At 53.6% G+C, this 26961-nt stretch overlaps 1 protein-coding gene across 1 annotated transcript in view; it reads left to right on the forward strand.

Annotated features, from left to right (window-relative positions):
- LOC140422212 (cation channel sperm-associated auxiliary subunit epsilon-like) overlaps positions 1–26961 on the forward strand; it is a 289036-nt gene that overhangs the window by 125556 nt on the left and 136519 nt on the right. Inside the window, exons 9-11 of the mRNA XM_072507255.1 lie at positions 3654–3712; positions 17654–17732; positions 18862–18914. Of these exons, the coding sequence (XP_072363356.1) occupies positions 3654–3712; positions 17654–17732; positions 18862–18914 (191 nt within the window). The remainder of the gene's footprint in view (positions 1–3653; positions 3713–17653; positions 17733–18861; positions 18915–26961) is intronic.

Raw genomic sequence — 26961 nt, forward strand, 5'->3', positions numbered from 1 at the left:
CCCCGGCACGGACCCCATCCCCCTCCCCAGCACGGACCCCATCCCCCTCCCCGGCACGGACCCGCCCCATCCCCCTCCCCGGCACGGACCCCATCCTCCTCCCCGGAACGGACCCCATCCCCTTCCCCATCCCCCTCCCCGGCAAGGAACCCCCCCCAACCCCCTCCCTGGCACGAACCCCATCCTCCTCCCCGGCACGGACCCCATCCCCCTCCCCGGCACGGAACCCATCCCCCTCCCCGGCACGGACCTCCCCCTCTCCGGCACGGACCCCATCCCCCTCCCCGGCACGGACCCATTCCCCCTACCCAGCACGGACCACCCCACCCATCCCCCTCCCCGGCACGGACTCCATCCTCCTCCCCGGCACGGACCCCAACCCCCTCCCCGGCACGAACCCCATCCTCCTCCCCGGCACGGACCCCATCCCCCACCCCGGCACGGACCCCATCCCCCTCCCCGGCACGGACCTCCCCCTTTCCGGCACGGACCCCATCCCCCTCCCCGGCACGGACATCCCCCTCCCCGGCACGGACCCATTCCCCCTCCCCGGCACGGACCCCCCCACCCATCTCCCTCCCCGGCACGGACTCCATCCTCCTCCCCGGCACGGACCCCATCCCCCTCCCCGGCAAGGACCCCATCCCCCTCCTCGGCACGGACCCCCCCCCATCCCCCTCCCCGGCACGGACCCTATCCTCCTCCCCGCCACGGACACCATCCCCCTCCCCGGCACAGACCCCATCCCACTCCCCGGCACGGACCCCCCCCCATCCCCCTCCCGGCAGGAACCCCATCCCCCTCCCCGGCACGGACCCCATCCTCCTCCCCGGCACGGACCCCATCCTCCTCCCCGGCACAGCCCCCATCCCCCTCCCCGGCACGGACCCCATCCTCCTCCCCGGCACTCTCCCCCCCTCCCGGCACTCCCCCGGAGCCCAGCCCACTCTAACCAGCCCCCCCGCCGCACACACACACACAAAACCCTACACACACCTCTCCCCCACACATTCAGACTGCGGCCACGCCATCGCCTCGCCAGCGGCCAACCCCCCAGGCCGTCACCCACCTCCACGCTGGTCGGCATAAACCTTGAGCACTGGTTGACGCCGATTGAAAGGTGGTTTGATTTATGCCGACGTGACCCGTCATCACGTCGGCGGGACTTCGGCCCATCCGGACCGGAGAATATCGGCAGCCCCAAAATCCATTGCCTTGCGCCCACCCGTGCCATGCTCCGAGGTGTGCGGCGCCATTGACGCCCCGCCGACTTTTCTCCCTTCGGAGACTTCGGGGGGCGGCGGGGGCTGAATTCACGGCGGCCAACGGCCATTCTCCGACCCGCTGGGGGGTCGGAGAATCTCGCCCCATATTCCTTTGTGCTAGGTGTGACTCCAACCAGTGCACAATTTTCATCTCTTCCACAAATGGAAACATTTTCTTCACCTTTATTAGACCTTTCCAAAGTTTTATCCCTTATTATTCTCTTTTCTGGAAAAAGGGCGTCAGCTTTTGTTAATCATTCCTGATGGGCTGATGGATATATTCTCTCAGTTCTTTCATCATTCTGATTTTTTTTTTTTTTGCAACCATACAGTGCCTGCTTTGCTATTTTTAAGCATTGTTGTAATTACCATTTGCCTGCTCATTGCACAAACCTGTCTGTGGGCTGATGTTAAGATTTGATGCAGAGTGGGCAATTGACAGAATATGTCCTATATTGCTGCTGTAAGACTCCAGAATGAGGGGCGAAATTCTCCCCCAACGGCGCGATGTTCGCCGACTGGCGCCAAAGACGGCGCCAATCAGACGGGCATCGCGCCGGCCCAAAGGTGCGGAATGCTCCGCATCTTTGGCGGCCTAGCCCCAACATTGAGGGGCTAGGCAGACGCCGGAGGGATTTCCGCCCCGCCAGCTGGCGGAAATGGCGTTTGTTGCCCCGCCAGCTGGCGCGGAAATGCGGCGCATGCGTGGGAGCGTCAGCGGCCGCTGTCAGTTTCCCGCGCATGCGCAGTGGGGAGAGTCTCTTCCGCCTCCGCCATGGTGGAGGCCGTGGCGGAGGCAGAAGGGAAAGAGTGCCCCACGGCACAGGCCCGCCCGCGGATCAGTGGGCCCCGATCGCGGGCCAGGCCACCGTGGGGGCACCCCCCGGGGTCAGATCGCCCCGTGGCCCCCCCCCCCCCCCCAGGACCCCGGAGCCTGCCCACGCCGCCTGGTCCCGCCGGTAAATGCCAGCTTTGATTTACGCCGGCGGGACAGGCAATTTCTGGGCGGGACTTCGGCCCATCCTGGCCGGAGAATCCAGCGGGGGGTCCCGCCAACCGGCGCGGCCCGATTCCCGCCCCCGCCCAATCTCCGGTACCGGAGACTTCGGCGGGGGCGGGGGCGGGATTCACGGCGGCCAACGGCCATTCTCCGATTCCGGCGGGGGGTCGGAGAATGACGCCCCTGCTATCTGGCTAGTTTGGTGCAATCTGGGGCGCGATTCTCCGACCCCCTGCCGGGTCGGAGAATCGCCTGGGGCTGGCGTGAATCTCACCCCCGCCGTGTCCCGATTCTCCGCTACCAGAGAATCGGCTGGGACGGGAATCGCGCCGCGCCGGTTGGCGGGCTTCCCCCGGCGATTCTCCGGCCCGCGATGGGCCGAAGTCCCGCCGCTGTAAACCCTCGCCAGCCGTCGTGGATTGAACCACCTACCTTACCGGCGGGAGCAGACGGCGCGGGCGGGCTCTGGGGGGGGCACGGGGCGATCTGGCCCCGGGGGGTGCCCCCACGGTGGCCTGGCCCCCGATCGGGGCCCACCGATCGGCGGGCGGGCCTGTACCGTGGGGGCACTCTTTTGCTTCCGCCTTCGCCATGGTCTTCACTATGGCAGAGCCAGAAGAACCCCCTCCACTGCGCATGCGCGGGGATGCCGTGAGCGGCTGCTGACGCTCCTGCGCATGCGTCGCCCGGCGAAGTCCTTTCACGCCAGCCGGCGGGGCCGAAATCACTCCGGCACGGGCCTAGCCCCTCAAGGTGAGGGCTTGGTACCTAAAGGTGCGGAGCATTCCGCACCTTTGGGGCGACCCGACGCCGGAGTGGTTCCCGCCACTCCATTACGCCGGATTTCCCTGCCCCGCCGGGTAGGGGAGAATCCCAGCCCTGTTGTTCGATCAGACAAAAATCTTTATCAGGGGGCTAATTTGTAATATTTATTCATGCCTTTTACTGTTTTAACAAATCACAACAATGCATACAAAATGATCAGGGGGTTGGATAGGGTGGACAGTGAGAGCCTTCTCCCGCGGATGGAAATGGCTGGCACGAGGGGACATAACTTTAAACTGAGGGGTAATAGATATAGGACAGAGGTCAGAGGTAGGTTCTTTACGCAAAGAGTAGTGAGGCCGTGGAATGCCCTACCTGCTACTGTAGTGAACTCGCCAACATTGAGGGCATTTAAAAGTTTATTGGATAAACATATGGATGATAATGGCATAGTGTAGGTTAGATGGCTTTTGTTTCGGTGCAACATCGTGGGCCGAAGGGCCTGTACTGCGCTGTATTGTTCTATGTTCCATGTTCTATAATGCTGTCAATGATTATGGTATTTTTAGAGCAGAATGGTGCCACGCTTAACCGAATACTGAATACATTGTTTTTCATTTTAGACAGTTCTGTTTCAACAGAAAAAAGACTATTCACATTCAAAAAACTACACAGCAGACCTGTAAGTATATTGTTTTACTCTTTATCTTATTGATCTTGCTCTTAAAATAAAAAAGTTTGAACTCCAATTTGAACCATGCCACCACCCCAGCAACAGGAGATTCCTTAGATTCTGCCCAATTTAATGGAAGGATGTCATTTAAATGTTTTAACTCGGTTTCCCAGCCAGCAGACTGACAGAGTGAGAAGCAGGCAGCCTATCAGGTGAGACGGTCCGAGATGCTAGGCTGGAGCTAGGGAGCAGAGAGGAGGACAAGTTGAACACAATGGACGCGAGGGTGGCATCTTCGAGTGGGGGAGGAGTGGAGCGGTGAAGAAGAGTATATTGGAAGCTATGAAGCACATTTTTGGGGCTGTGATTTGATCAGGGCTCCTGAATGGAGCATCAGGTGCTGTGTGGCATGGTGGCAATATTTGGTTGGAAAGGCCAGGGAGAGCTTTGGGGAAGCGAGGACCATGATTTACTTTGGGTGACTGAAGGGGACATCAAGGTGGTCGTGATTAGATCAGGAGAGGATGTTCCAATTGCAGGGAGAAAAATTGGTAAGTTTGATGGATAGAGGGAAGCATACCTGTTCCTGCTGTCCACAAACAGTGCTGTAAAGGTGATCACCTGATAAATGCATCCCCCCTGGCTTTCAGCTGCCAGATTTCCCAAGACCTCGGAAACACAGCCTTCAGGGGCTAAGCTATCTAGCGATCATTCATGGTGAGAGCAGCTTATGGTTTCCTGGGACTATGGCGACTTTTATTAACTACAATATCTATGTGGTAAAGGGTTCAAGCTAGAGGCTGTGTCCATGCTTGCTCATGCACATGGTTCTGACAACACTAGGCTCTTAGGTGTGGGTAAAATGTTCTCTTAGATCATTGTGTGAACGGTGTGGTACTCATTAACCACGTTAACCCTACTTGTGTCATAACCTTACACTACACCTCCCCACAAGTCTTCATCCAATATATTCCAAGCTATTCGGGATAACCCCAGGTATTTATACCATTATTACAGGGCTGTTTAGCACAGGGCTAAATCGCTGGCTTTGAAAGCAGACCAAGGCAGGCCAGCAGCACGTTTCAATTCCCGTACCAGCCTCCCTGAACAGGCGCCGGAATGTGGCGACTAGGGGCTTTTCACAGTAACTTCATTTGAAGCCTACTTGTGACAATAAGTGATTTTCATTTCATCTCTCCTTCAGGTTTCTGAGTTCATAGGTTTAGGTGATCTGGAGGCCTCACAATGCTTCCATATCTCATTTACATTACTGTGGGAGGTGTTGTAGACGATGTTGTTTCAGGTAAACTCTGTTGATTTGAAGGTTTTTCTCATATCGTGGTATCTTTTTATCTTAATTTTCCATTCCTTAGTTCTGAACCTCTCTTTGTTGATTTAGCAGTTGTGATTGGTTGTTGTACCGTCACATTTCTTGTGGGCAGGATGAATGTTGTGCTCATCTCCATGGTTTCTCTTCTTATTTTGTCATGTCTCGTGGGTTGTCATGATGTCCTCTGTGACGGAAAGTGCCATTCATATTATGAGGATATGTTTGTTTTTGGTAAGCTGACCTTTGTCGTTTGGCTGTGTGGTGTGCTGCTGGCGATGCACGGTTGCTACTTGGTTGCAGCATCACCTGTAGCACTGTCATGCTGGTTGGGAGTTGCAATGTTTACTCTGTGGTCGCAGTGTTGACCTCATCAACAGTTGTTGGAGCCGGAGGTTGAGGCTCTTCTGGTTGTCGGTTGTTCTCCTTACTGGTAAATATCTGAGTGGTTGGCTGGTCTGACCAATGAAGGCTTTCCAGCACCTGTAACTAAAATGTACAAACCTGCTCTGCAAAGAGAGAAGACAGTTCAGAGTTGAGGATCCAGAGCTCTCAGAACTTGCAAGTTCTATATAATTTATGACAGTGATTGTCTTGACATCTTCTGCCATTTTGAGGAGATTCAGGGCTACACAGACATCTCTGTTCAGAGAGAAAAAGACTGTTTACGGGTGACAGTGGCTTGAAGATTTGTTTGCCACCATACTTTAATGGTTCCAGAATAATGCCTATTACTCTGGATTACTCTGGGCTCATAGAGTGGTGTGTCTGCTGTTTAAAGCCAGAGGTCTCAGCCACGTTCCTTGTATGATAGGGGCATAACACTGGCTCCAGTGTCCAATTTGAAGTTTGTGAGATGATTTTTAATCAAAAAAACTGCATTCTAATATGAAAATCCTAGATCTTTGGCCCAATGCAAGAAACAAGGCTGTGTTTCTTCTTTTTATGCAGTCTCCACCTCATGACTTATCTTTGGGTACTTAAATGTTATTTCTGTGCATTTGGATGTTTTAGCCTTGCACATTCTGCTGAAGTGTCCAATACTGTTACATTGGAAGCATTTAGCTAAAGTTGCTTCCAACTTTAGCTAAATGTTGGTGGAACTTTGCTCCACAGCGCTGGCATGTTTGTTTTACTGGCCAGTCTTTTTATCCAGACCTGAACAATCGAGTATCTAAGGAATCTTTTTCTTCAAATTCTCTGATTAATGTAGGCCTTGGATAAATCCAAATTGATCTGGAACAGTAGACTTCTGATACATGGTTAAAATATTTTGAAGTGTAGGGTCAGCTTTAAGAAGTTGTTAAAATTCAAGATGGTGCCACTGTTTGTTTGAAAACAAAGGCTTTACCCACACTTTCCGGTTTTGGCAGATTCCTGCTCCTGCTGCAATGGCACTTGAACTCAGTCTTGAAAAGTTTTTCAAATATTGGTTGCTTGAATAATAATAATCTTTATTGTCACAAGTAGGCATACATTAACACTGCAATGAAGTTACTGTGAAAAGCATTCCGGCGCCTGTTCGGGAGAATTCAGAATGTCCAATTCACCTTACAAGCATGTCTTTTGGGACTTGTGGGAGGAAACTGGAGCACCCGGAGGAAACCCACGCAGACACAGGAAGAACGTGCAGACTTCGCACAGCCAGTGACCCAAACCGGGAATCGAACCTTGGATCCTGGTGCTGTAAAGCAACAGTGCTAACCACTGTGCTACCGTGCCGCCATTATTGATTTGAGACAAACTTCTCTGTTTCAGAGTTATGCTTCAGGATTGCAAAAGTGTGAAATCCTGGCCTTTGCTAGTTGTTTAAGTTGATTTTCAGACATGATACTTCCAAATTAATTCTTACTTTTTCCTTTTCCGAGCAAGTGTTCAAGTGCTGACTCGGGAATTTGTTTTTTCTGACTGAGTTTTTAAATGACAATTTCTGACCATTGACCTATTAAAATGTTTCTTAGGATCTGCTGTGTCCTGGAATGAAATTTTGTTAGCTCATCCCTGCTAGACCTGCTGACTCTGCATTCGAGGAATTGACCCTCGACCTTCAAGAGATCTCATGGAGTCTTCTGGTCCAGTGAGGAATTTTACATTTTTGCCTTCAGCTTCCAATCCTTTCTTTAGACATTTTCTGCTGATTTTCCTCAGTTTATCTTCAAGAGTTTTTTTTTTACAGGTCAGAACACGTCTTCAAATTTTTCTTTGACTTGCAACATTTTAGTTTTTCTCTGCATTTTTTGCGTGGTTTTGAGTTTTTCCATTCGCTGCCACCATATTACATGGTGCTGGGTACTAGTTAGTAGGCTTTAATCACGTCTTAATAGTCTTTTTTTTAATGCTTCCAGCTAAGGGGCAATTTAGCATGACCAATCCACCTACCCTGCACATCTTTGGGTTATGGGGTTGAGACTTACGCAGACACAGGGAGAATGGTCTACACTGTCTACACGGACAGTGACAGTGACAGAGCCGGGATCGAATCCGGGTCCTGAGCACCATGAGGCAGAAGTGCTAGCCATTGTGCCACCATGCCACCCAAGTCTTTATAGTCTTGAGTAGGTTAACTGTATGTATTTATTAACTACAGTACAGTAAAGGATTCAAGCTAGAAACCATCTCAATGCCGGCTTGTGGGCTAGGATGATCCCTAGGTGTGGATCTTGTGTTCTCGTACATCTCTGTGTGGGCAGTACTGTACTCAGTCCCACGTTGACTCTATTTCTGCCAGACCCTTATGCTACAGATTATTTCTTGTGGACTGCTGGGCAGGAATGAGCCACTCAACCCCTCGAGCCTGCTCCACCATTCAGTAAAATCTTGGCTGATCTAATTTTAACCTCAACTCCACATTCCTGCTTACTCCTGATAACCTTTCACCCTCTTGTTAATCAAAAATCTGTCCAGCTCTGCCTTAAAAATGTTCAATGGTGTTTCAGTGGCAAGGCCTTGAAACTATTTTTTGGTGATAAATCATCATTCTGGTCATTATTAGGCAACTGCTTTCCATGTACTGAATTTCCCATTCCATGCTCTCCGGTGGTCTTGACCAAAGGGTGTAGTTGCCTCCACCCGTCATTGAAATCACCAAGAAGTATGGGGCGGGATTCTCCAGACCCGCGACAGAGTGTCCACGCCGTCGTAAACACCGTCGCTCCCAGGACTAATTCAGGCCCCTACAGGGGGCTAGCACGGCGCTGGAGCGGTTCGTGCCACTCCAGCTGCCGATTCCGGCGTGAACTGCGCGCCGTGGGATCCGCGCATGCACAGTTGCGCCGGCGCCAACGAGGACATGCGCAGTGGCCTCCTTCAACGCGCTGGCCCCGACGCAACATGGCGCAGGACTACAGGAGCCAGCGCGTAGGAAAGGAGGCCCCCAGCCTGAGAGGCCGGCCCGCTGATTGGTGGGCCCTGATCGTGGGCCAGGCCACATCGGAGGCTCCCCCCCACTCCCCCACAGGCCACCACCCGACCCTTCCATGCCGAGTTTCCGGCGGCCCAGAGGAGGTTAGAACGGCGCTGGCAGGACTCGGCTCTTTTCTTTCGGCCACTTGGCCCATCCGGGCCGGAGAATCGGCGGGCTGGCTGCGTAGAGCAGCCCACGACCGGGGTTGCACCAACCACGCCGGCGCCAATGGCGCCGATTCTCCGCTCTGCGGGGCAGCATTCGCGCGGCCCGCTGATGATTCTCCGACCCAGCGCGGGGTCGGAAAATCCCACCAATCCACCAATGATCTTTGACTGTGATGGCATAGCTGCTAGAGTTGCAACTAGGTTGAAATAGAAGGTTTCTTTCACTTTATGCTTGGAGTCCAAGGTAGGTGAATAATCTTTGATCAGTAATTAGTGATTAGTAAGTTTGCAGACGACACAAAGGTTGGTGGAATTGCGGATAGCGATGAGGACTGTCGGAGGATACAGCAGGATTTAGATTGTTTGGAGACTTGGGCGGAGAGATGGCAGATGGAGTTTAATCCGGACAAAAGTGAGGTAATGCATTTTGGAAGGTCTAATGCAGGTAGGGAATATACAGTGAATGGTAGAACCCTCAAGAGTATTGAAAGTCAAAGAGATCTAGGAGTACAGGTCCACAGGTCATTGAAAGGGGCAACACAGGTGGAGAAGGTAGTCAAGCAGGCATACGGCATGCTTGCCTTCATTGGCCGGGGCATTGAGTATAAGAATTGGCAAGTCATGTTGCAGCTGTATAGAACCTTAGTTAGGCCACACTTGGAGTATAGTGTTCAATTCTGGTCGCCACACTACCAGAAGGATGTGGAGGCTTTAGAGAGGGTGCAGAAGAGATTTACCAGAATGTTGCCTGGTATGGAGGGCATTAGCTATGAGGAGCGGTTGAATAAACTCGGTTTGTTCTCACTGGAACGAAGGAGGTTGAGGGGAGACCTGATAGAGGTATACAAAATTATGAGGGGCATAGACAGAGTGGATAGTCAGAGGCTTTTCCCCAGGGTAGAGGAGTCAATTACTAGGGGGCATAGGTTTAAGGTGAGAGGGGCAAGGTTTAGAGTAGATGTACGAGGCAAGTTTTTTACGCAAAGGGTAGTGGGTGCCTGGAACTCGCTACCGGAGGAGGTGGTGGAAGCAGGGACGATAGTGACATTTAAGGGTCATCTTGACAAATACATGAATAGGATGGGAATAGAGGGATATGGACCCAGGAAGTGTAGAAGATTGTAGTTTAGTCAGGCAGCATGGTCGGCACGGGCTTGGAGGGCCGAAGGGCCTGTTCCTGTGCTGTACATTTCTTTGTTCTTTGTTTGTTCTATCAGGATGCCAGATTACCTTTGACCTTAAAACACTCTTTGATCACAGCAGTAGGAGCTTCTTCATGAGTTTGTTTTTGATAGCAAAGTCAACTCCGTGAATTCTGTGTACTTGTAATTTCCAATTCCAGAAGAAAGTACAGCCATCTCCAATTTTGTTGATAACTGTTATATGGGTTTCTATGAGAACTTTTATATCAATGCTCGTAGGTTACTATTGCTGTTCTCTCTGATGATTCTGTGTTATCCATTAACAACCTGATATTCGAAGATCTTTATCTTTAAGTACAGATGATTCTGTTGGATGTAGTTTTCCAGCCTGCTCATCGTGGGGTTACAATTACCCCACGTCTCTGTAGAGGGACTTGAACTCACTACCTTTTGACTTATGGACAACAGTGTGAATGACTGAATCACCTACCATATCATAGTGCCTTTCCATCTTAACTTGAGATGTCTTTTGTTTAAGAAAGTAGAGGTAAATCAACGTTACAATTTTTGTAGCATAGTGGTTAACACTGTTGCTTCACAGTGCCAGGGTCCCAGGTTTGATTCCCAGCTTGGGTCACTGTCTGTGCGGAGTCTGCATGTTCTCCCATGTCGGCACTTCCGGTGACGGCGGGCGGGAGGCGGCCGCACAATGGAGGGCTCCCATTTGGGAACGGCATTTTCGGGGCTTTAAGCCCGGTCCCAGGGTCCACGGAGGCGGCAAAAGCAAGGAGAAGGCACAGAGGTGGCAGAGTGAAGGCACAGTGAAGAAAAATGTCGAGGGTGAGCAAAAGAACGTCTGTAAGGAAAACAGCTGAAGGTCCGTCGGGGAGTGGAAAGGTCACCGCGGGGTCACCAAGGAAAATGGAGGCTGGGGCACCAGGGGAGGCCGCATTGCTTACGGTTGAAGAAATAACTAAGGTGATGGCTGCGGAATTCGAAAAGCAGTTTACAAAATACATGGAGACAATGAGGAAGGAGATGAGAGAGGTTTTGAGTGTGCTGGTGGAGGAGGCGATTTCCCCGGTGACGAAGGCGGTGGCGAGCGCAGTGGCGGAGGTGCGAGAGCAAGGGGAGGCGCTGAAGAAAGTGGAGGAGACGTTATTGCAGCACGGTGATCAACTTGCCTCGATGGGGAAGGAGATGCGGAAGGTGATAGACATTAACAAGGATCTGCGAGTGTGGTGTTGGGTGCTCTGGTGCACAGATGAGCCAACACAGTTGTATGTGGTACAACTCTATTTTATTTTAACTCTTATAATACAGTTCGTTCTGGATACTCTGCACGTGCTGTCTCCCTGAGTGTGTTTGGTAACAGATGTGTCCTGGTCCTCCTCTGCAGCTAATACTGACCACCGGGGGTCGTGTCTGTGCTTTTATATCTTTCTGTCATTGGTTGTGGTGTTGTGTGTTCTGATTTGTCTGTTGGTGTGTCTATCATGATGTGTGTGTTTGAATATCATGACATCCCCCCTTTTTACAAAGATATGTGCCTACGTGGTTATAAATATAATTGTGTCGTGAGTGCATCGAAGAGTGTGTGTGTGTGTTATGTACAGCGTGTGTATATGACGTAACTATTTACATGGGGCGATGTCGGGTGCGTCACACTAACAAGGTTGTACCATAACAAAACTTGGATGCGAGAGAAAAAAAAAAAACTTGAACATTGGTCTGGTCAGACGATATCTGGAACAATAAACAACAACAGGTTATAATACAGAAGTGTTTGACTTTTTGAACGTATGAACAGCGTTATAAGTCCAGTCTAATGGGTGACCGCCTCAAGAATGGACTGGTCCTCAAGCCGGTTCAGCTGTGGAGATTTGGGGTCACACTGGTTCACCTTGGACTGTTGGAGGTGATGCTGTTGCCGAAGTCTCTACTTTACCATTTGTTGTACTTCGTGCAGTGCTTGGTTTTTTCATTCGTGCAAATATAACATTCAACATATAGTAGCATAGTGGATAGCACAATTGCTTCACAGCTCCAGGGTCCCAGGTTCGATTCCTGGCTTGGGTCACTGTCTGTGCGGAGTCTGCACATCCTCCCCGTGTATGCGTGGGTTTCCTCCGGGTGCTCCGGTTTCCTCCCACAGTCCAAAGATGTGCAGGTTAGGTGGATTGGTCATGTTAAATTGTCCTTAGTGTCCAAAATTGCCCTTAGTGTTGGGTGTGGTTACTGGGTCAAGGGGTTATGGGGATAGGGTGGCGGTGTGGGCTTCGGTCGGGTGCTCTTTCCAAGAGCCGGTGCAGACTCGATGGGCCGAATGGCCTCCTTCTGCACTGTAAATTCTATGAAATTCTATGAACATCTTTGTTAGTGGTGCCTTGGCTGTGGTTTGGTTCTGGTGGCGATGGAAGGGGCATGATCCGTGGCATCTCCACGAAGTCATCCTTGGGAACCAGTGGAGGATCCGGCGTGTGCGTACGGTTCAGTTGCGAGCGTGGAAGGCGGCGCAAAGCTCGCTGATTGCGCCTACGCACCAATCCATCCGCTCTGCATGCCAGGAACAAGGTGGAGTCTTTTTCTTTTTATGTTTGTGGTGGACGGCATCTTGTAGCCGATGGGTCGTTGCCATCGAAGTAGCACCATCACTAATATCATGCAAGGCGATGACTGTGCCAGATGTGGAAGTTGGCCGAGACCGTGTACGCTGGTTCCGGCCACCTGCTGTGCCGGAAGGGCGACTCCGCAGAGAAACGTCGAAGCATGTCGCCTTGGAGAGAGAATTGTTGCTCGCATCAACGTCTGGCGATGGCGCGAATTGGTGTGTCCATCTTGGACCGCCGGTGCTGATTGCCACTGCCGACCCAGTGGGACTGCCACGCGATCCATTCCCTGTCGCCGTGGCATCCGCCGTCACCCTGAGCGTGCCATCACCGAGGCCGCGACACCGCCCGTCCGGAGCAAGGTCTGGCGTGCGCAAATCAGAGTCGGCGCTTGGCTGCTCCCCATCTGGAGTCCGGTCTGCCTTCCGTCGATACACCCCGTCCGGAGTCCCAACAGGTTCACTGGAGGCAGCCGAGATTCCCTGAAGCTGCACTTCTGGAGTCGGAACATGCAGGAATGCACCAACCAGTGGAGAGGGTCGAGCCATCGAGGGTGGAAGCGGTGCGCTGCCACCGCAGTCGTCAGTGGTCCCACCGTGATCGTCGAGTGCCTCGGTACGCACTAGGCGAGGTCTGTCACCTTGCACCTTTTGCATGGGAAGTGGGATGCTGTCGTCACTCGTCTCACATCCCGTGGATAGATCCTCATTAGCAGCTTGCTGTTCACTAGGGTTGGGTAAATTGTCAGAGTTTTCATCTGGTGGTGCACACCATGTCGGTGGACTGTCATTGTCTTGCCGTTGTCCTTCATTTGGGCTTTTCTTCTTTGGAATTTTAAATCTTCCCCCAGACATTGCAGAACCTTGTTTATTACCCCCAAATTCTCCCATAGGTATGGTCTCGAATATAGGATCCAATGTTTCTATCGACATTGTACTATTTTCCAAAGAACATTCCGTTTCACTTTTCTTCTCAGGTGCCTCATATGTATCTTTGTCTAATGTACATGCCTTCATGGTCTCTGGGTCTGATTTTGCTGGGACTGGCATGGTCACAGTCTCTCTTTTACTGTTCTCAATTGCCCACATTATACTCCCCATACATAACTGCTTAATCACTGGGGTTAGTGTGGTACAATGGATAATCGGGTCGACCTTATCTGCATCTTCACCATTAGTGGAAAGCACACTTGGTTCACTTGAAACTGCTGTGGGTTTTAAATTCGTTATCTGGCTACTCGATGTCGGTGTCCTCAGGATTCTTGCTCCAATGTTCTGCTCAATAATCAGTGGAGCGTGTATAGGTTCAATGCAATTAATGTTCCCCTCAAGGTTTGAAGAGTCATTACTGACTAACTGCTGGTCTCCGAAGTTGGGATTTTGCGGTGTTGTGTTGAAGGGAGACATTTGTCCCTGCTGTAGATATGATTCAGGTTGTGTTATTTCCATTACCCGAGGATCAATGTCTTGTCCATTTTTTCGATCCGTACTAAAACACTGGCAATTCTCAGTCTGCTCCTTGCAAGTTAAACATTCAATTAATTTCGTTAGCAAATCCTCAGCATCCTTCTGTGGCCGTGCAGCATTATTAATCTCTGTTCGGCTATAATGATCCTGAAGGTCAGCGCATAAACCTTTTTTCTTCGGGCTTGGACGAGGCGATTCCTTTGGCTTGTCTTCAGTTGGGCTTGAACAGTCTTCAGCGCTGTGCCCTTCATTGTAGCATGAGAGACCGTCATGGTCATGCTGCTGTGTAGTGGAGCATGGTAGGCTGTTATAGCCTTCTTGCTGTTCACGTGAGCATGGCAGACTTGCATCGTCTGCCGCTGGTTGGTCAGGAGAGGTTGCTAGACCCTCATGGTCTTGTTCCTGCAAGGACTGCACATTGGAGTCTTGTGTTGCTTCTATCGTGGAGGCTGTCCACGAGCTCTCTGTGGAGGCTTGTGACACTGGAGTCACTTCTTGTTCGTGCAAGGACTGCACTCTGGAGTCTTGCGTTGCTTCTATCGTGGAGGCTGTCCACGAGCTCTCTGTGGAGGCTTGTGACACTGGAGTCACTTCTGGTTCATGCGAGGACTGCACTCTGGAGTCTTGCATGTCTTCTTTCATAGAGTCGGGAACGTTGAGCGGGACGTGGACCACGCTCTGTGTGGCAGCAGGGCACTCTCCGTGTGCTTGCACCGCTCCCTGTCTGTTAATGTCAGGCTGCAGCATCATCCGGTACTGATAAGTTGGAACGTCATATCTGCTGGATTGAAGATCCTCAAATCCGAAAAATGAATCCGCATCTGCGTCGGATTCAATGTGGGGGCCGCCAATGTGCAACACGAAAGGTTCGTCCGAGTCATAGTCATATAGGACCACGGAGCTATCATTGGGCTCGCGAGGTCCGGAAACACTGTAAAGATCGTCATCGAAGTATTCAAGGTCGGAATCATCGGCTTGTGCGTAGGTAACTGCTTGTCGGAGGGTTCTTCGGAGGTCAAATTCACCTCCTGGGTCAATTTGCGGCACTGTGCTGTCATTCCAGGTGAGGGAAGGTTGTTTTACAGCTTTAACAGATTTTTGTTTTTTTGATTTGGGACGTTTCCCTTTTAAATTGGATTTGGGACATTTCCCTTTTAAATTGGTGCAGTCTGGGGCCTCTGACATCCTGACGCTCGGTATGTAGCACGTAGGAAGCGACTGCGCATGCTCAGATCGCTGTTCCTTTACCGATGGCCGTTTTCTTGACTGCGCATGCGCAGCATCTCGCGCATGCGCAAACGAAACTTCCGGTTCTGCGCACTGCTCGCGCAACTGTGCTAGCGTGATACCTTTAGCAAGATGGCCGCCGACCTCGACCCAGCCCTCTCTCAGGCCCGGGATTTCGGCCTCTGGGAATTCGGGCTCCGGGATCCCAGCCACGAGGTGAGTACTGCAGCTTTTCTTACCTTTATTTGCCGATTGGATTGCGTTTTCTTCACAGTACTTGGAGAATTTGTCCAGGACTGCCTGGTAATCGTACCTTTGCTGCCTCCTGAAGAACCTGAACCTTGTGAATATTTCTCTTGCCCTTGCACCGGCGATGGTGAGGAGAAATTCAATTTTTTCGCTATCATCCAGGTCTTGGAGTTCAGCTGCCACCAGGAACAATTCGAACATTTGCCGGAATCGCCGCCAGTTTTCGCGGAGATCGCCGTAGCACTGGAGCGGCTGCGGAACCGGGAGCTCTATCATTTTGCCTGGGCACTGCTGGTTGTCTGTGTACACTTGAGGTATGCCGGCAGGTATCGATCCACTCCTGTACCATGTGGTGTTGGGTGCTCTGGTGCACAGATGAGCCAACACAGTTGTATGTGGTACAACTCTATTTTATTTTAACTCTTATAATACAGTTCGTTCTGGATACTCTGCACGTGCTGTCTCCCTGAGTGTGTTTGGTAACAGATGTGTCCTGGTCCTCCTCTGCAGCTAATACTGACCACCGGGGGTCGTGTCTGTGCTTTTATATCTTTCTGTCATTGGTTGTGGTGTTGTGTGTTCGGATTTGTCTGTTGGTGTGTCTATCATGATGTGTGTGTTTGAATATCATGACAGCGAGGAAAAATGGAAGACCTGGAAAACAGATCCAGGTGACAGAATTTGAGGATTGTGGGGCTGCCCAAAGGAGTTGAAGGACCGAGGCCGACTGAGTATTTTGCCGCGATGCTGGCAAAACTATTGGGGGAGGGGGAGGATCCCTCCCGATATGAACTGGATCGGGCTCATCGGTCGTGGAGGCCTGTACCAAAGGCGAGTGAGCCGCCAAGGGTAGTGACTCTGTGCTTCCGTAGGTACAGTGTGAAGGGGAAGGTCCTGAGCTGGGCCAAGCAGAAGCGGGTGGTGCCGTGGGCTGGAGCTGGTATACGTCTATACCAGGACTTTACGGTGGAGCTGGCGAGGAGGCGGGCTGCCTTCAACCGGGTGAAGAGGGCACTGTACATTAACAAGGTGCAGTGCGGCATTGTACATCCAGCGAAGCTGAGGGTGACTTACAAGCTCAGGGACTTTTATTTTGGAACGGCGGAAGCAGCGGAGGAGTTTGCGAAGGCAGAAGGACTGTGGCAGAACTGACAAATTGAGAAATGGCCATGTGCCGATGTAACCTCATGACTGTATTTTATTCTTTTTTGTTTCACTGCGTGCGGGTGTATGGGCTAAAGGAGTCAATGTTGTATATATTTGGACAAGGGAAGTGATGGGACTTTCACTAGAAATGAGGGCTCTTTGGGGTGTAGGTGGATATGCGGGGTTTGTGTGCTAAAAGGGGATTTCTGGGCTTTCCTAGGGCCGGGCAAGGGGGAAAGGGACCCGGGCGGGGGCCTCCACGCTGGCCGGTTTAAGCCGGCCAGTGAACGCGAGTGAGGTGGGGGGAGGGGCTGCGGCCATCGGAGCCTGGCAGAACAGGGTCCGAGTGGTCTAGCCGGGGTGGAAAGTTGGGGGGAAGGAACCGAGGTTGGGGAGGAGTTTTACAAGAGGCAGTGAACGGGAGGAGTTGGAGACTGCGGGGGGGTGGGGGGGGGGGGGGGTACAACTCTTGGGTATCATGTACGGTACTCTTCAGAGGTTGGAGGGAGTTAAGTGTAGTGGGGGAGGGGGAGTGGACTCTATAGGTCAATGGTGACCATGGGCGGTCCTGGACTCCTTTTCTCCTTTGTTTTTTTGTTGCCACCGTGGGAGGGTTTGTTTTATTGGATGCATATATTGACAGGTGGACCATTGTTTGGGCTGGTGGGAGGATGGTATTGTTGGTATTGTTAAGGGGATTGATTTTGTATTTGTTACCGTTTACTGTTTGTGGGTGGGGTGTAAATTTTGAAGAGAAATGTGAAAATGGAGAATAAAAACATTTTTAAAAATTTTAAAAATGTTCTACCATGTCTACCTGGGTTTCCTCCGGGCGCTCCACTTTCCTCCCACAAGTCCCAAAAGATGTGCTTGTTAGGTGAATTGTGCATTCTGAATTCTCTCTCTGTGTACCCGAACAGGCGGTGGATGTGGCGACTAGGGGATTTTCACAGTCACCTCATTGCAGTGTTAATATAAGCCTACTTGTGACACCTTTATTAACCTACTAATAAAAATTATTATGATTATTATTATTACTAGGAAGGATATTTAACATGGCATAATCATATGTGTATCTTTATTGGATTGCTATACAAATGTGAAAAATAGCTTGCACCCTTCAAGAAGATCAGATTTATGGTGTATTTGTCTTCTATCATTATTTAAGGTGTTGTACTTGAAACCTGCTTAACAAGATGTCTTTGCTATTCCAGAAAAGCATCAAGTGGTGTTTTAACTGTGGAATTCCAGATTAATCAAATCGAGTATACTTGTAAATTTTCATCCAGAAGGGTATGTTTTGTGTAAAATACTTTGTCTGTGCATTGTTAAACTTACAGTGGTGTTTTAATGTAAATTGAATAGGGATAGTCTCTAATTCCCACATTCTAGGGCAAATGTAGTTGAACCAATTCATTCTTTCCTTACTAAAGGTCCCTTGCTCCTCTTTGAATCAAAATGACGAGCCTCTCAAAGTGAGCATTTTAGATAAAAGTATTAAACATTAATTTTGTCTGTTCGGGATCTTGTATTTCTTTCTCTGATTTCTGATTTCATAGGATGTTATAGTGTTGACCCAACTTGACTGGTGAACTTCCAGAAATTCAGCATACATGAACATGTGTGTGTGGTAGTAGAGGTGTTACGGTACCTGATAGGCTGGAGCACCATTGGTGGAAATTGTATGCCTTCAATTGGTTAAGATGTAAGGTAGCTCCGCCCTGCTAGGCGGGGTATAAGAGCCCGTGCCGCCCCAGCAGCCTTCATTCTGTACCTGAGCTGCTGGGGGAAACATCTAGCTTATTAAAGCCTTCAGTTGGACTACAGCCTCGCTTTAGTGGTCATTGATCGTGCATCAGTGTGCAAACCAGGCTTCCACTGCACTTCTGGTGAACTAATGTTAGTCAAAAGGAGTGTCTGAAGAAGGTGCCTAGCTAAAGGAAAAAGAAAAGCACTATAACTCCTAGGCAGGAGTATAGCCTCCCATGGGTTTCCAGAGCAGGATTGGGAGGCCCAGCTGATTTTAACAGGTCAACATTCATCATTTAAAATTGATAGGGTTATGGAAAAACATTGGTTATGGGACTAATTGGATGACTGTTTCAAAGGGTCAACACAGACATGTTGGCCTACCACTATGCTGTACATTGCTGTGGCCCAATATTTATGGAAAGGCAGGGAGGAAGTGTTTTGGTGGGGTGCAATGGGAGGGAGGAATCTGGATATCCTGGGAATGTGGAGGTCCTGCTGACCTTAATAGTAAGACGTCAATATCAATGTTTTCTTTATTTCAAATCCTCCTTCTCAATATAATCGGGCATTCTTATATTCCCTACTCAAGTGAACAGTTTTCTTCCCCTAATACTTTCAGTGAGGTTTATAATAAAGTCCAGTGACACATTCTTAAAAATTCAATTCACAGGTTTCACATATTTCTGTGGGCTGTCCTCTGAAAAAACACATTAGAGTCCAAAGGTATGACTTAATTTTACATCTGAATTTGTAATTTTGTTCCACTTCTATCCTCCATTTCATTTAGGTCAAAAATGTGAGTTGATCATATGATTGCCACTGAGGGTTGCCAACTCTGCTTAATTCCTGGAGATTTCATCGCATGACTTTCTGACTCTGACTGCTCCACATTATTCTGTGTGGTGTGTGAAAATGGCTTCTACCAAAGCCCTTTTACAAAAGATTACCTCAGTGGTCACATGATTATGGCAAGCCACAAGAGACGATTATGTACAAAGGCATTTCTCCAAACATCTCCCTTTTTCATTAAAATTAATAAATACATTGCATGCACCATCATTTGCTGTTGCAAGTTACCCACATACTAAGTCTATAAAGAAAGTCATTATGTGTGAACCAAAACTGTTCATTCTGGTCAGTCTGCTTCTACACATTGTATTACACACATTGGTCAGGTTTTCTGGCCCTGTTGTGGTGGCACCAACCTCAGGGGATGTAGCGAGCCACCCAAAACACCAGGGGCTGGATTCTCTGCCAGCATGATTCTTCATTGCGCCGAAAGCACACCCACATCTACGGATTTTACGGCAGCGTGGGGTGGCCACAATGAGAAATCTCATTGGCAGGATGCGGGAACGGAGAATCCCGCTGCCGGCGAGAGTGCATCTCCCAGGAAAACATGGCTGGCGGACCAGAGAATCCGGCAGGACTGGTCAATTCTGTCTGATTGTGGGCAAGGCCAGAAAATCCCTCATAATCTTTAAAACATTCAGGTCTTCTAATGGTATGCATGCAGGTTGTTGTTCGTCTGGTGTCTGCCAGCACCTGGAGTGACATCTGTCACAGGGTGTGTAATTGCTGCGGCGTTGCTGCTGATCCATTGCATTTGTTGGCGAGCAATTGACTGCTGGGACTATAGTCATTCTGTTCCTTGTTCAGTTGGCAAAAATCAACTCTTCCACAACAGCTGCCTGCTGTGAAGGAGCAGATTGTCTGGTTGCTCTTATGTGTCTGTGTTTCTGGCAATATATCTAGTTGTTCACTTTCATCTTGTACAGTTGAGGTGACAATTGCTTTACACTGGTTCCAAGCCGCCCATTGGACTGATTTTTGTTGAATGTTTGTGCTCTGACTAGCTCTCCAATTCTCAACTCTGGCAGTGGTTGGGCAAATTTATTAAAGTGAGTTTTGGCTTTCTATCATTTCACTTTGTTTTTGTCGCTCCTGTTACTACCTGAGGCTTCAGTAAACTTGCAGCTATTGGAAGAGTAGTTGCTGGACTGCCTTCAATAGATGCATTTCTCCAATAAGATTGTCATGTACACATCTGTATTGGGTTTACTTAATTATTCTGATGATCCCTTTGGTAATTATCACCATTACCTTAGCTTTTCCATTTAACTGGGGATATTTGGTAGATGATGAGTCGTGCTGAATTTTCCATTTGCTCATAAAGTGCCTGAATTCTTCACTGGGGAATGTCATAATATCCACTCATGTATATAATGAGATGCAGACAGGTAGTGATTGACACACAGGATGACCAGTAAGCACACAACACAGTGCAGCCAATCACCAGACAGGACACTACCACTATAAAGCCAGAGGGCACTAGGGGCGAAATTCTCCCCCAACAGCGCGATGTCCGCCGACTGGTGCCAAAAACGGCGCCAATCAGACGGGCATCGCGCCGGCCCAAAGGTGCGTAATGCTCCGCATCTTTGGGGGCCGAGCCCCAACATTGAGGGGCTAGGCCGGCGCCAGAGGGATTTCCGCCCCGCCAGCTGGCGGAAATGGCGTTTGTTGCCCCGCCAGCTGGCGGAAATGGCGTTTGTTGCCCCGCCAGCTGGCACGGAAATGCGGCGCATGCGCGGGAGCGTCAGCGGCCGCCGACAGTTTCCCGCGCATGCGCAGTGGGGAGAGTCTCTTCCGCCTCCGCCATGGTGGAGGCCGTGGCGGAGGCGGAAGGGAAAGAGTGCCCCCACGGCACAGGCGTGATGTCCGCCGACTGGCGCCAAAGACGGCGCCAATCAGACGGGCATTGCGCCGGCCCAAAGGTGCGGAATGCTCCGCATCTTTGGCGGCCTAGCCCCAACATTGAGGGGCTAGGCCGACGCCGGAGGGATTTCCGCCCCGCCAGCTGGCGGAAATGGCGTTTGTTGCCCCGCCAGCTGGCGCGGAAATGCGGCGCATCCGCGGGAGCGTCAGCGGCTGCTGACAGTTTCCCGGCGCATGCGCGGGAGCGTTAGCGGCCGCTGAAAGTTTCCAGCGCATGCGCAGTGGGGAGAGTCTCTTCCGCCTCCGCCATGGTGGAGGCCATAGAGGAGGCGGAAGGGAAAGAGTGCCCCCACAGCACAGGCCCGCCTGCGGATCGGTGGGCCCCCGATTGCGGGCCAGGCCACCGTGGGGGCACCCCCCCGGGGTCAGATCGCCCCGCGCCCCCCCCCCCCCCCCCCAGGACCCCGGAGCCCGCCCACGCCGCCTGGTCCCGCCGGTAAATACCAGGTTTGATTTACGCCGGCGGGACAGGCAATTTCTGGGCGGGACTTCGGCCCATCCGGGCCGGAGAATTGAACGGGGGGTCCCGCCAACCGGCGCGGCCCGATTCCCGCCCCCCGCCCAATCTCCGGTACCGGAGACTTCGGCGGGGGCGGGATTCACGGCGTTCCTAGCATTGTTTGGCATCTTTGAATTTGTCTATATATGTGTTTCTGGAACAGACCTCTTCATTCACCTGAGGAAGGAGCAGCGCTCCGAAAGCTAGTGACATCGAAACAAACCTGTTGGACTTTAACCTGGTGTTGTAAGACTTCAAACATATCCTCGCACACGAGGAGGTCGAATTCACCCTGCGCAGTGCCTCACTCTACACTCTCCAACTTATCTCCCATTTCTCCTTGATCCTCATCACTTGCGTTCCCCCTTCTCCCCCAGCCACCCATTTATGTCCCCAATCCTACCCTCCCATTCTTTGTCCGTAAGCAGCAACCGTTCCAATAGGGCATACATCGGCAGCCTGGGAAACCCTTTCCACACCTTCTGTGTGAAATACCTCGGGCGAAATTCTCCGTTATCGGCGGAAAGTCCGCCGATCAGCGCTAAAAACGGCGCAAATCCCACTTGCGTCACGTCATAAAAATGGGCCGATAGTCTCCGGCCCGAAATGGGCTAGCAGCGACGTGACGGGATCCGCGCTTGCGCAATGGTTCACGCCGTGCAGCGTCATACGCGCTGCACGGCGTGACGGCTCATAAGGCCGCGCAGCTCCCCCCCCACCCGACCGGAACACCCGACTGGATGGCTAGCCGTCGCTCAGCCCCGAGGTTCGAGTCACGCGATGTGGAGGCGCTCCTGGACGCGGTGGAGCAGAGCAGGGACGCCCTGTATCCCGGGCACGGCCGCAGAGTTGCCCCACGCCACAGCCGGCGTCTGTGGAGGGAAGTGGCAGAGGCCGTCACCGCTGTGGCCCTAACACCACGGACAGGCACCCAGTGCCACAAGAAGGTGAACGACCTCGTCAGAGCAGGCAGGGTGAGCCTCCCCCATATCCCCCATATCCCCCTCCCCATATCCCCCCTCCCCCATATCCCACATATCCCCCCTCCCCCATATCCCCCCTCCCCATATCCCCCATATCTCCCCCTCCCCCATATCCCCCCTCCCCCATATCCCCCATATCCCCCCTCCCCCATATCCCCCTCCCCCATATCCCCCCTCCCCCATATCCCCCCCTCCCCCATATCCCCCCTCCCCCATACCCCCCTCCCCCATATCCCCCATATCCCCCTCCCCCATATCCCCCCTCCCCCATATCCCCCCTCCCCATATCCCCCCTCCCCATATCCCCCCTCCCCCATATCCCCCCCTCCCCATATCCCCCCTCCCCCATATCCCCCCTCCCCCATATCCCCCCTCTCCCATATCCCCCCTCCCCCATATCCCCCTCCCCCATATCCCCCCTCCCCCATATCCCCCCTCCCCCATATCCCCCACCCCCATACCCCCTCCCCCATATCCCCCCTCCCCCATATCCCCCCTCCCCCATATCCCCCCCTCCCCCATATCCCCCCTCCCCCATATCCCCCCTCCCCCATATCACCCCCTCCCCCATATCCCCCTCCCCATAACCCCCCTCCCCCATATCCCCCATATCCCCCCTCCCCCATATTCCCCTTCCCCATACCCCCTCCCCCATATCCCCCCTCCCCCATATCCCCCCTCCCACATATCCCCCATATCCCCCTCCCCCATATCCCCCCTCCCCCATATCCCCCCCTCCCCCATATCCCCCCTCCCCATATCCCCCATACCCCCCTCCCCCATATCCCCCCTCCCCCATATCCCCCATATCCCCCCTCCCACATATCCCCCCTCCCCCATAACCCCCCCCCCATATCCCCCATATCCCCCCTCCCCCATATCCCCCCTCCCCCATATCCCCCTCCCCATATCCCCCCTCCCCATATCCCCCATATCCCCCCTCCCCCATATCCCCCCCTCCCCATATCCCCCTCCCCCATATTCCCCCTCCCCATATCCCCCCTCCCCCATATCCCCCCTCCCCCATATCCCCCTCCCCCATATTCCCCATATCCCCCCTCCCCCATATCCCCCCTCCCCCATATCCCCCCACCCCCATACCCCCTCCCCCATATCACCCCTCCCCATATCCCCCCCTCCCCCATATCCCCCCTCCCCCATATCCCCCCTCCCCCATATCCCCCCTCCCCCATATCCCCCCTCCCCCCATATCCCCCCTCCCCCATATCACCCCCCTCCCCCATATCCCCCCTCCCCCATAACCCCCCTCCCCCATATCCCCCATATCCCCCCTCCCCCATATCCCCCCTCCCCCATATCCCCCCTCCCCATACCCCCCTCCCCATATCCCCCCTCCCCCATATCCCCCCTCCCACATATCCCCCATATCCCCCTCCCCCATATCCCCCCTCCCCCATATCCCCCCTCCCCCATATCCCCCCTCCCCATATCCCCCATACCCCCCTCCCCCATATCCCCCATACCCCCCCCTCCCCATATCCCCCCTCCCCCATATCCCCCCTCCCACATATCCCCCCTCCCCCATATCCACCCTCCCCCATATCCCCCCTCCCCCATATCCCCCATATCCCCCCTCCCCGACATCCCCCCTCCCCCATATCCCCCCTCCCCCATATCCCCCATATCCCCCCTCCCCATATCCCCCCCTCCCCCATATCCCCCCTCCCCCATATCCCCCCTCCCCCATATCCCCCCTCCCCCATATCCCCCATATCCCCCTCCCCATATCCCCCCCTCCCCCCTATCCCCCATATCCCCCCTCCCCCATATCCCCCATATCCCCAAGTGAATCCAGCCCTAACCTTAACTTCTGCAATGCACGCGCAACCGATGGCGTGCATTCATATACCTGCCTAACACTGTTGCCTTTTACCCCTGCCACCAGCCCCCCCCCCCCCACAGGAGAAGCGCGCACACAACAATAGGGAGCATGTGAGGACTGGAGGAGGGCCCGCTGATGAGAGGCCACTGACCGTACACGAGGAAAGGGCCCTGGAACTGGCTGGCGGACCTGAGGACCGGGAGGTTGCTGATGCAGAGGTCGGGGCCCCACGAGCAAGTGAGCCACCAACAGCCCGTCCCCATATCCCCCCTCCCCTATATCCCCCTCCCCCGTATCACCTGATCACTGCCTGATGTCTAACCATGCATGCTTCATTGTGTATCGCAGGACCAAACGTCCAGGCACCCATCCCCGCAGATGCACACCGCCCGCAGGATGCCCCTCGGAGACCACGGGAGACGGTGAGACCCGCACCCACCAGCATGCGACGCCCGCAGGATGCCCCTCGGAGACCACGGGAGACGGAGAGACCCGGACCCTCCAGCATGCGACGCCCGCAGGATGCCCCTCGCACACCACGGGAGACGGAGAGACCTGGAGCAACAGGGAGACGACACCCCCCGTCACGTGCGGGAGCGACCACCCAGCGATGAGGGGGGCAGCCACAGGCCCCCGTCACATCCCACCCCAAAAGTGCCATGGACTCAGAGTGGGACGAAGAGCACGACACAACGCCACTGCTGTCACCAACACCCTCCACCATCGCAGAAACACTCACCACGGTTGGGCACTTTCGTGATGAGGCGTCTGGTACACTCACTGGTGCGCACAACACAGCCGTCCCGGTACAGCAGGTGGAGGTAGGAGCAGCAGAGGGACCGGGCGGTCGGAGGGCAGCCCAGGCCAAGCGAACATCTGCCGCCCAGATGGATCCCGGGTTCCTGGAGTTACCACACCCACACATAGATCCGATGCAACCACCGACACGGAGACGAGCGAATAGGGTGACGGGTGGCTTGCGGCGGCTGCGGTCGCAGGTGGAGGAGTCCACCCGCGTCCAGGAGCTGGGAGTGGTCCCGGTCATGCGTGCCACCCAGGCTGACACCGTACGGGTGGCGTCCGCGGTGGAGGCAATGGGTGCGACGGTGTCAGACATGGGAACGGTTTGCGAGGCCTGGGGCTTTCCGTGCAGGCGTCGTCTGTGGCCCAGGAAATGGCTGCCCTCTCACAGGAGGCCACGAGCCAGTGCCAGCGCCAGATGGCAGAGGCGCTCAATGCCATAGCCTAGTCTCTGCAGGCCATGGCCCAGTCTCAGCAGGCCATGGCCCAGTCTCTGCAGGCCATCGCTGAGGGCATGTGCGAGCCGGCGTCGCACTGTCACAGACAGGGTTTGCCAACCCCCTGGGCTCCATGGCTGCAAACCTGCAGACCCCTGTCGATACCAGCACGGGCCTCCAGGACTGGCAGCGCCAGATGTCGGGGGGGCGTCGGATGGCCAGTCCGTTCGCATCCCCCACCCATGTAGAGGCCTGGGGGCCATCGGGCACCCCGAGGGAGGAGGAGGTGGTGTGGTCCGTCCCGGCTGCCCCTGTAGGGGAGGTCCCGGTACACCGCGACACCTCGGACTCCCCCCCTTCCGTCCCAGGTGCATCGGGTGGGCAACGGGCAGGACAGGCTGGCAGCTCGCCATCCCAGTCGCCCGGGCCCGCAGCCTGGCCCATCTAGGCCAGGACGCCCCAGGAAACGGCCGCCAAAGGGATCCAGTGTCAGAGGGCAGGAATCACAGGAGTCCACCTCCAGTTCTGCTGTACCGTCTGGGGAACCACGTAGACGTAGTCAAAGGGCCCGTAAGGCCAAACAATTAGACACTGAGTAAGTTGGCACGGGCTAGGGCACGTGCATGAACTCCTTTGGTTATTAAAGTCAATGTTACACCTACAGAAGCTGCCTTTGTGCTCTGTCCAAAGCGTGCGGGGGTGTCATGTACGTTGAGCACAAGTGTGTGTGTGGGGGGTGGTCTTACCTCAGCCCCAGGTGAATCTGCCCCCTTCCCCCTGGGCCGCCATCAACATCCCCCGGGCAGAGGACGGGACCGTGCGCTGCAGTGTCACAGCCGCATGCAGGGATGGTCCGGGTGGATGGTGGTACTGTGGCCATGGGTCAGACATAGTCCAACGATGTAGAGCCAGAAGCTCACCGCAGGGCGGGTTGTCATCATCCTCCATGGCCTGCAATAGACACGCGTCCACCCGCAACTGAGAGCCCGGCCGTTGTGCCGCAGGTGGATCGGCAATGGGGGGGGGGGGGTGGTGTGCATGCGGGTGGGGTGGGTGGGGTTGGGGAGGGGGGTGAGGGTGCTTGGTGGGTGGATGGGTAGGGGGTGTGGGTGGTCGGCTGTTGCCATGGTGTGCGGTCTGTGGCCATACTACCCGATTCCCACGCCCATCTAGTCAGTGAAGCGGGCGTCTATCAGTCTGTCCCGTGCCCGCTGGGCCAGCCGGTAATGGTGGACAGCCACCCGCCTGTGTCTACCCCGTCTGCCCTGACCATTACCCCCATCCCCCTCATCTGGGAGGACTGCGCCTCTTCCTGCTGCTCCTCCACTCCGCCCTCCTCTGCCTGCGGCACATCGCCCCTCTGCTGGGCCCGACCCTATCTGACCGATACTGGAGGGCGCCCCCAGAGAGGTCCAGGCACCTGAAACGC

Source organism: Scyliorhinus torazame, chromosome 1 (assembly GCF_047496885.1).
Source record: "Scyliorhinus torazame isolate Kashiwa2021f chromosome 1, sScyTor2.1, whole genome shotgun sequence".
Taxonomy (NCBI): domain Eukaryota; kingdom Metazoa; phylum Chordata; class Chondrichthyes; order Carcharhiniformes; family Scyliorhinidae; genus Scyliorhinus; species Scyliorhinus torazame.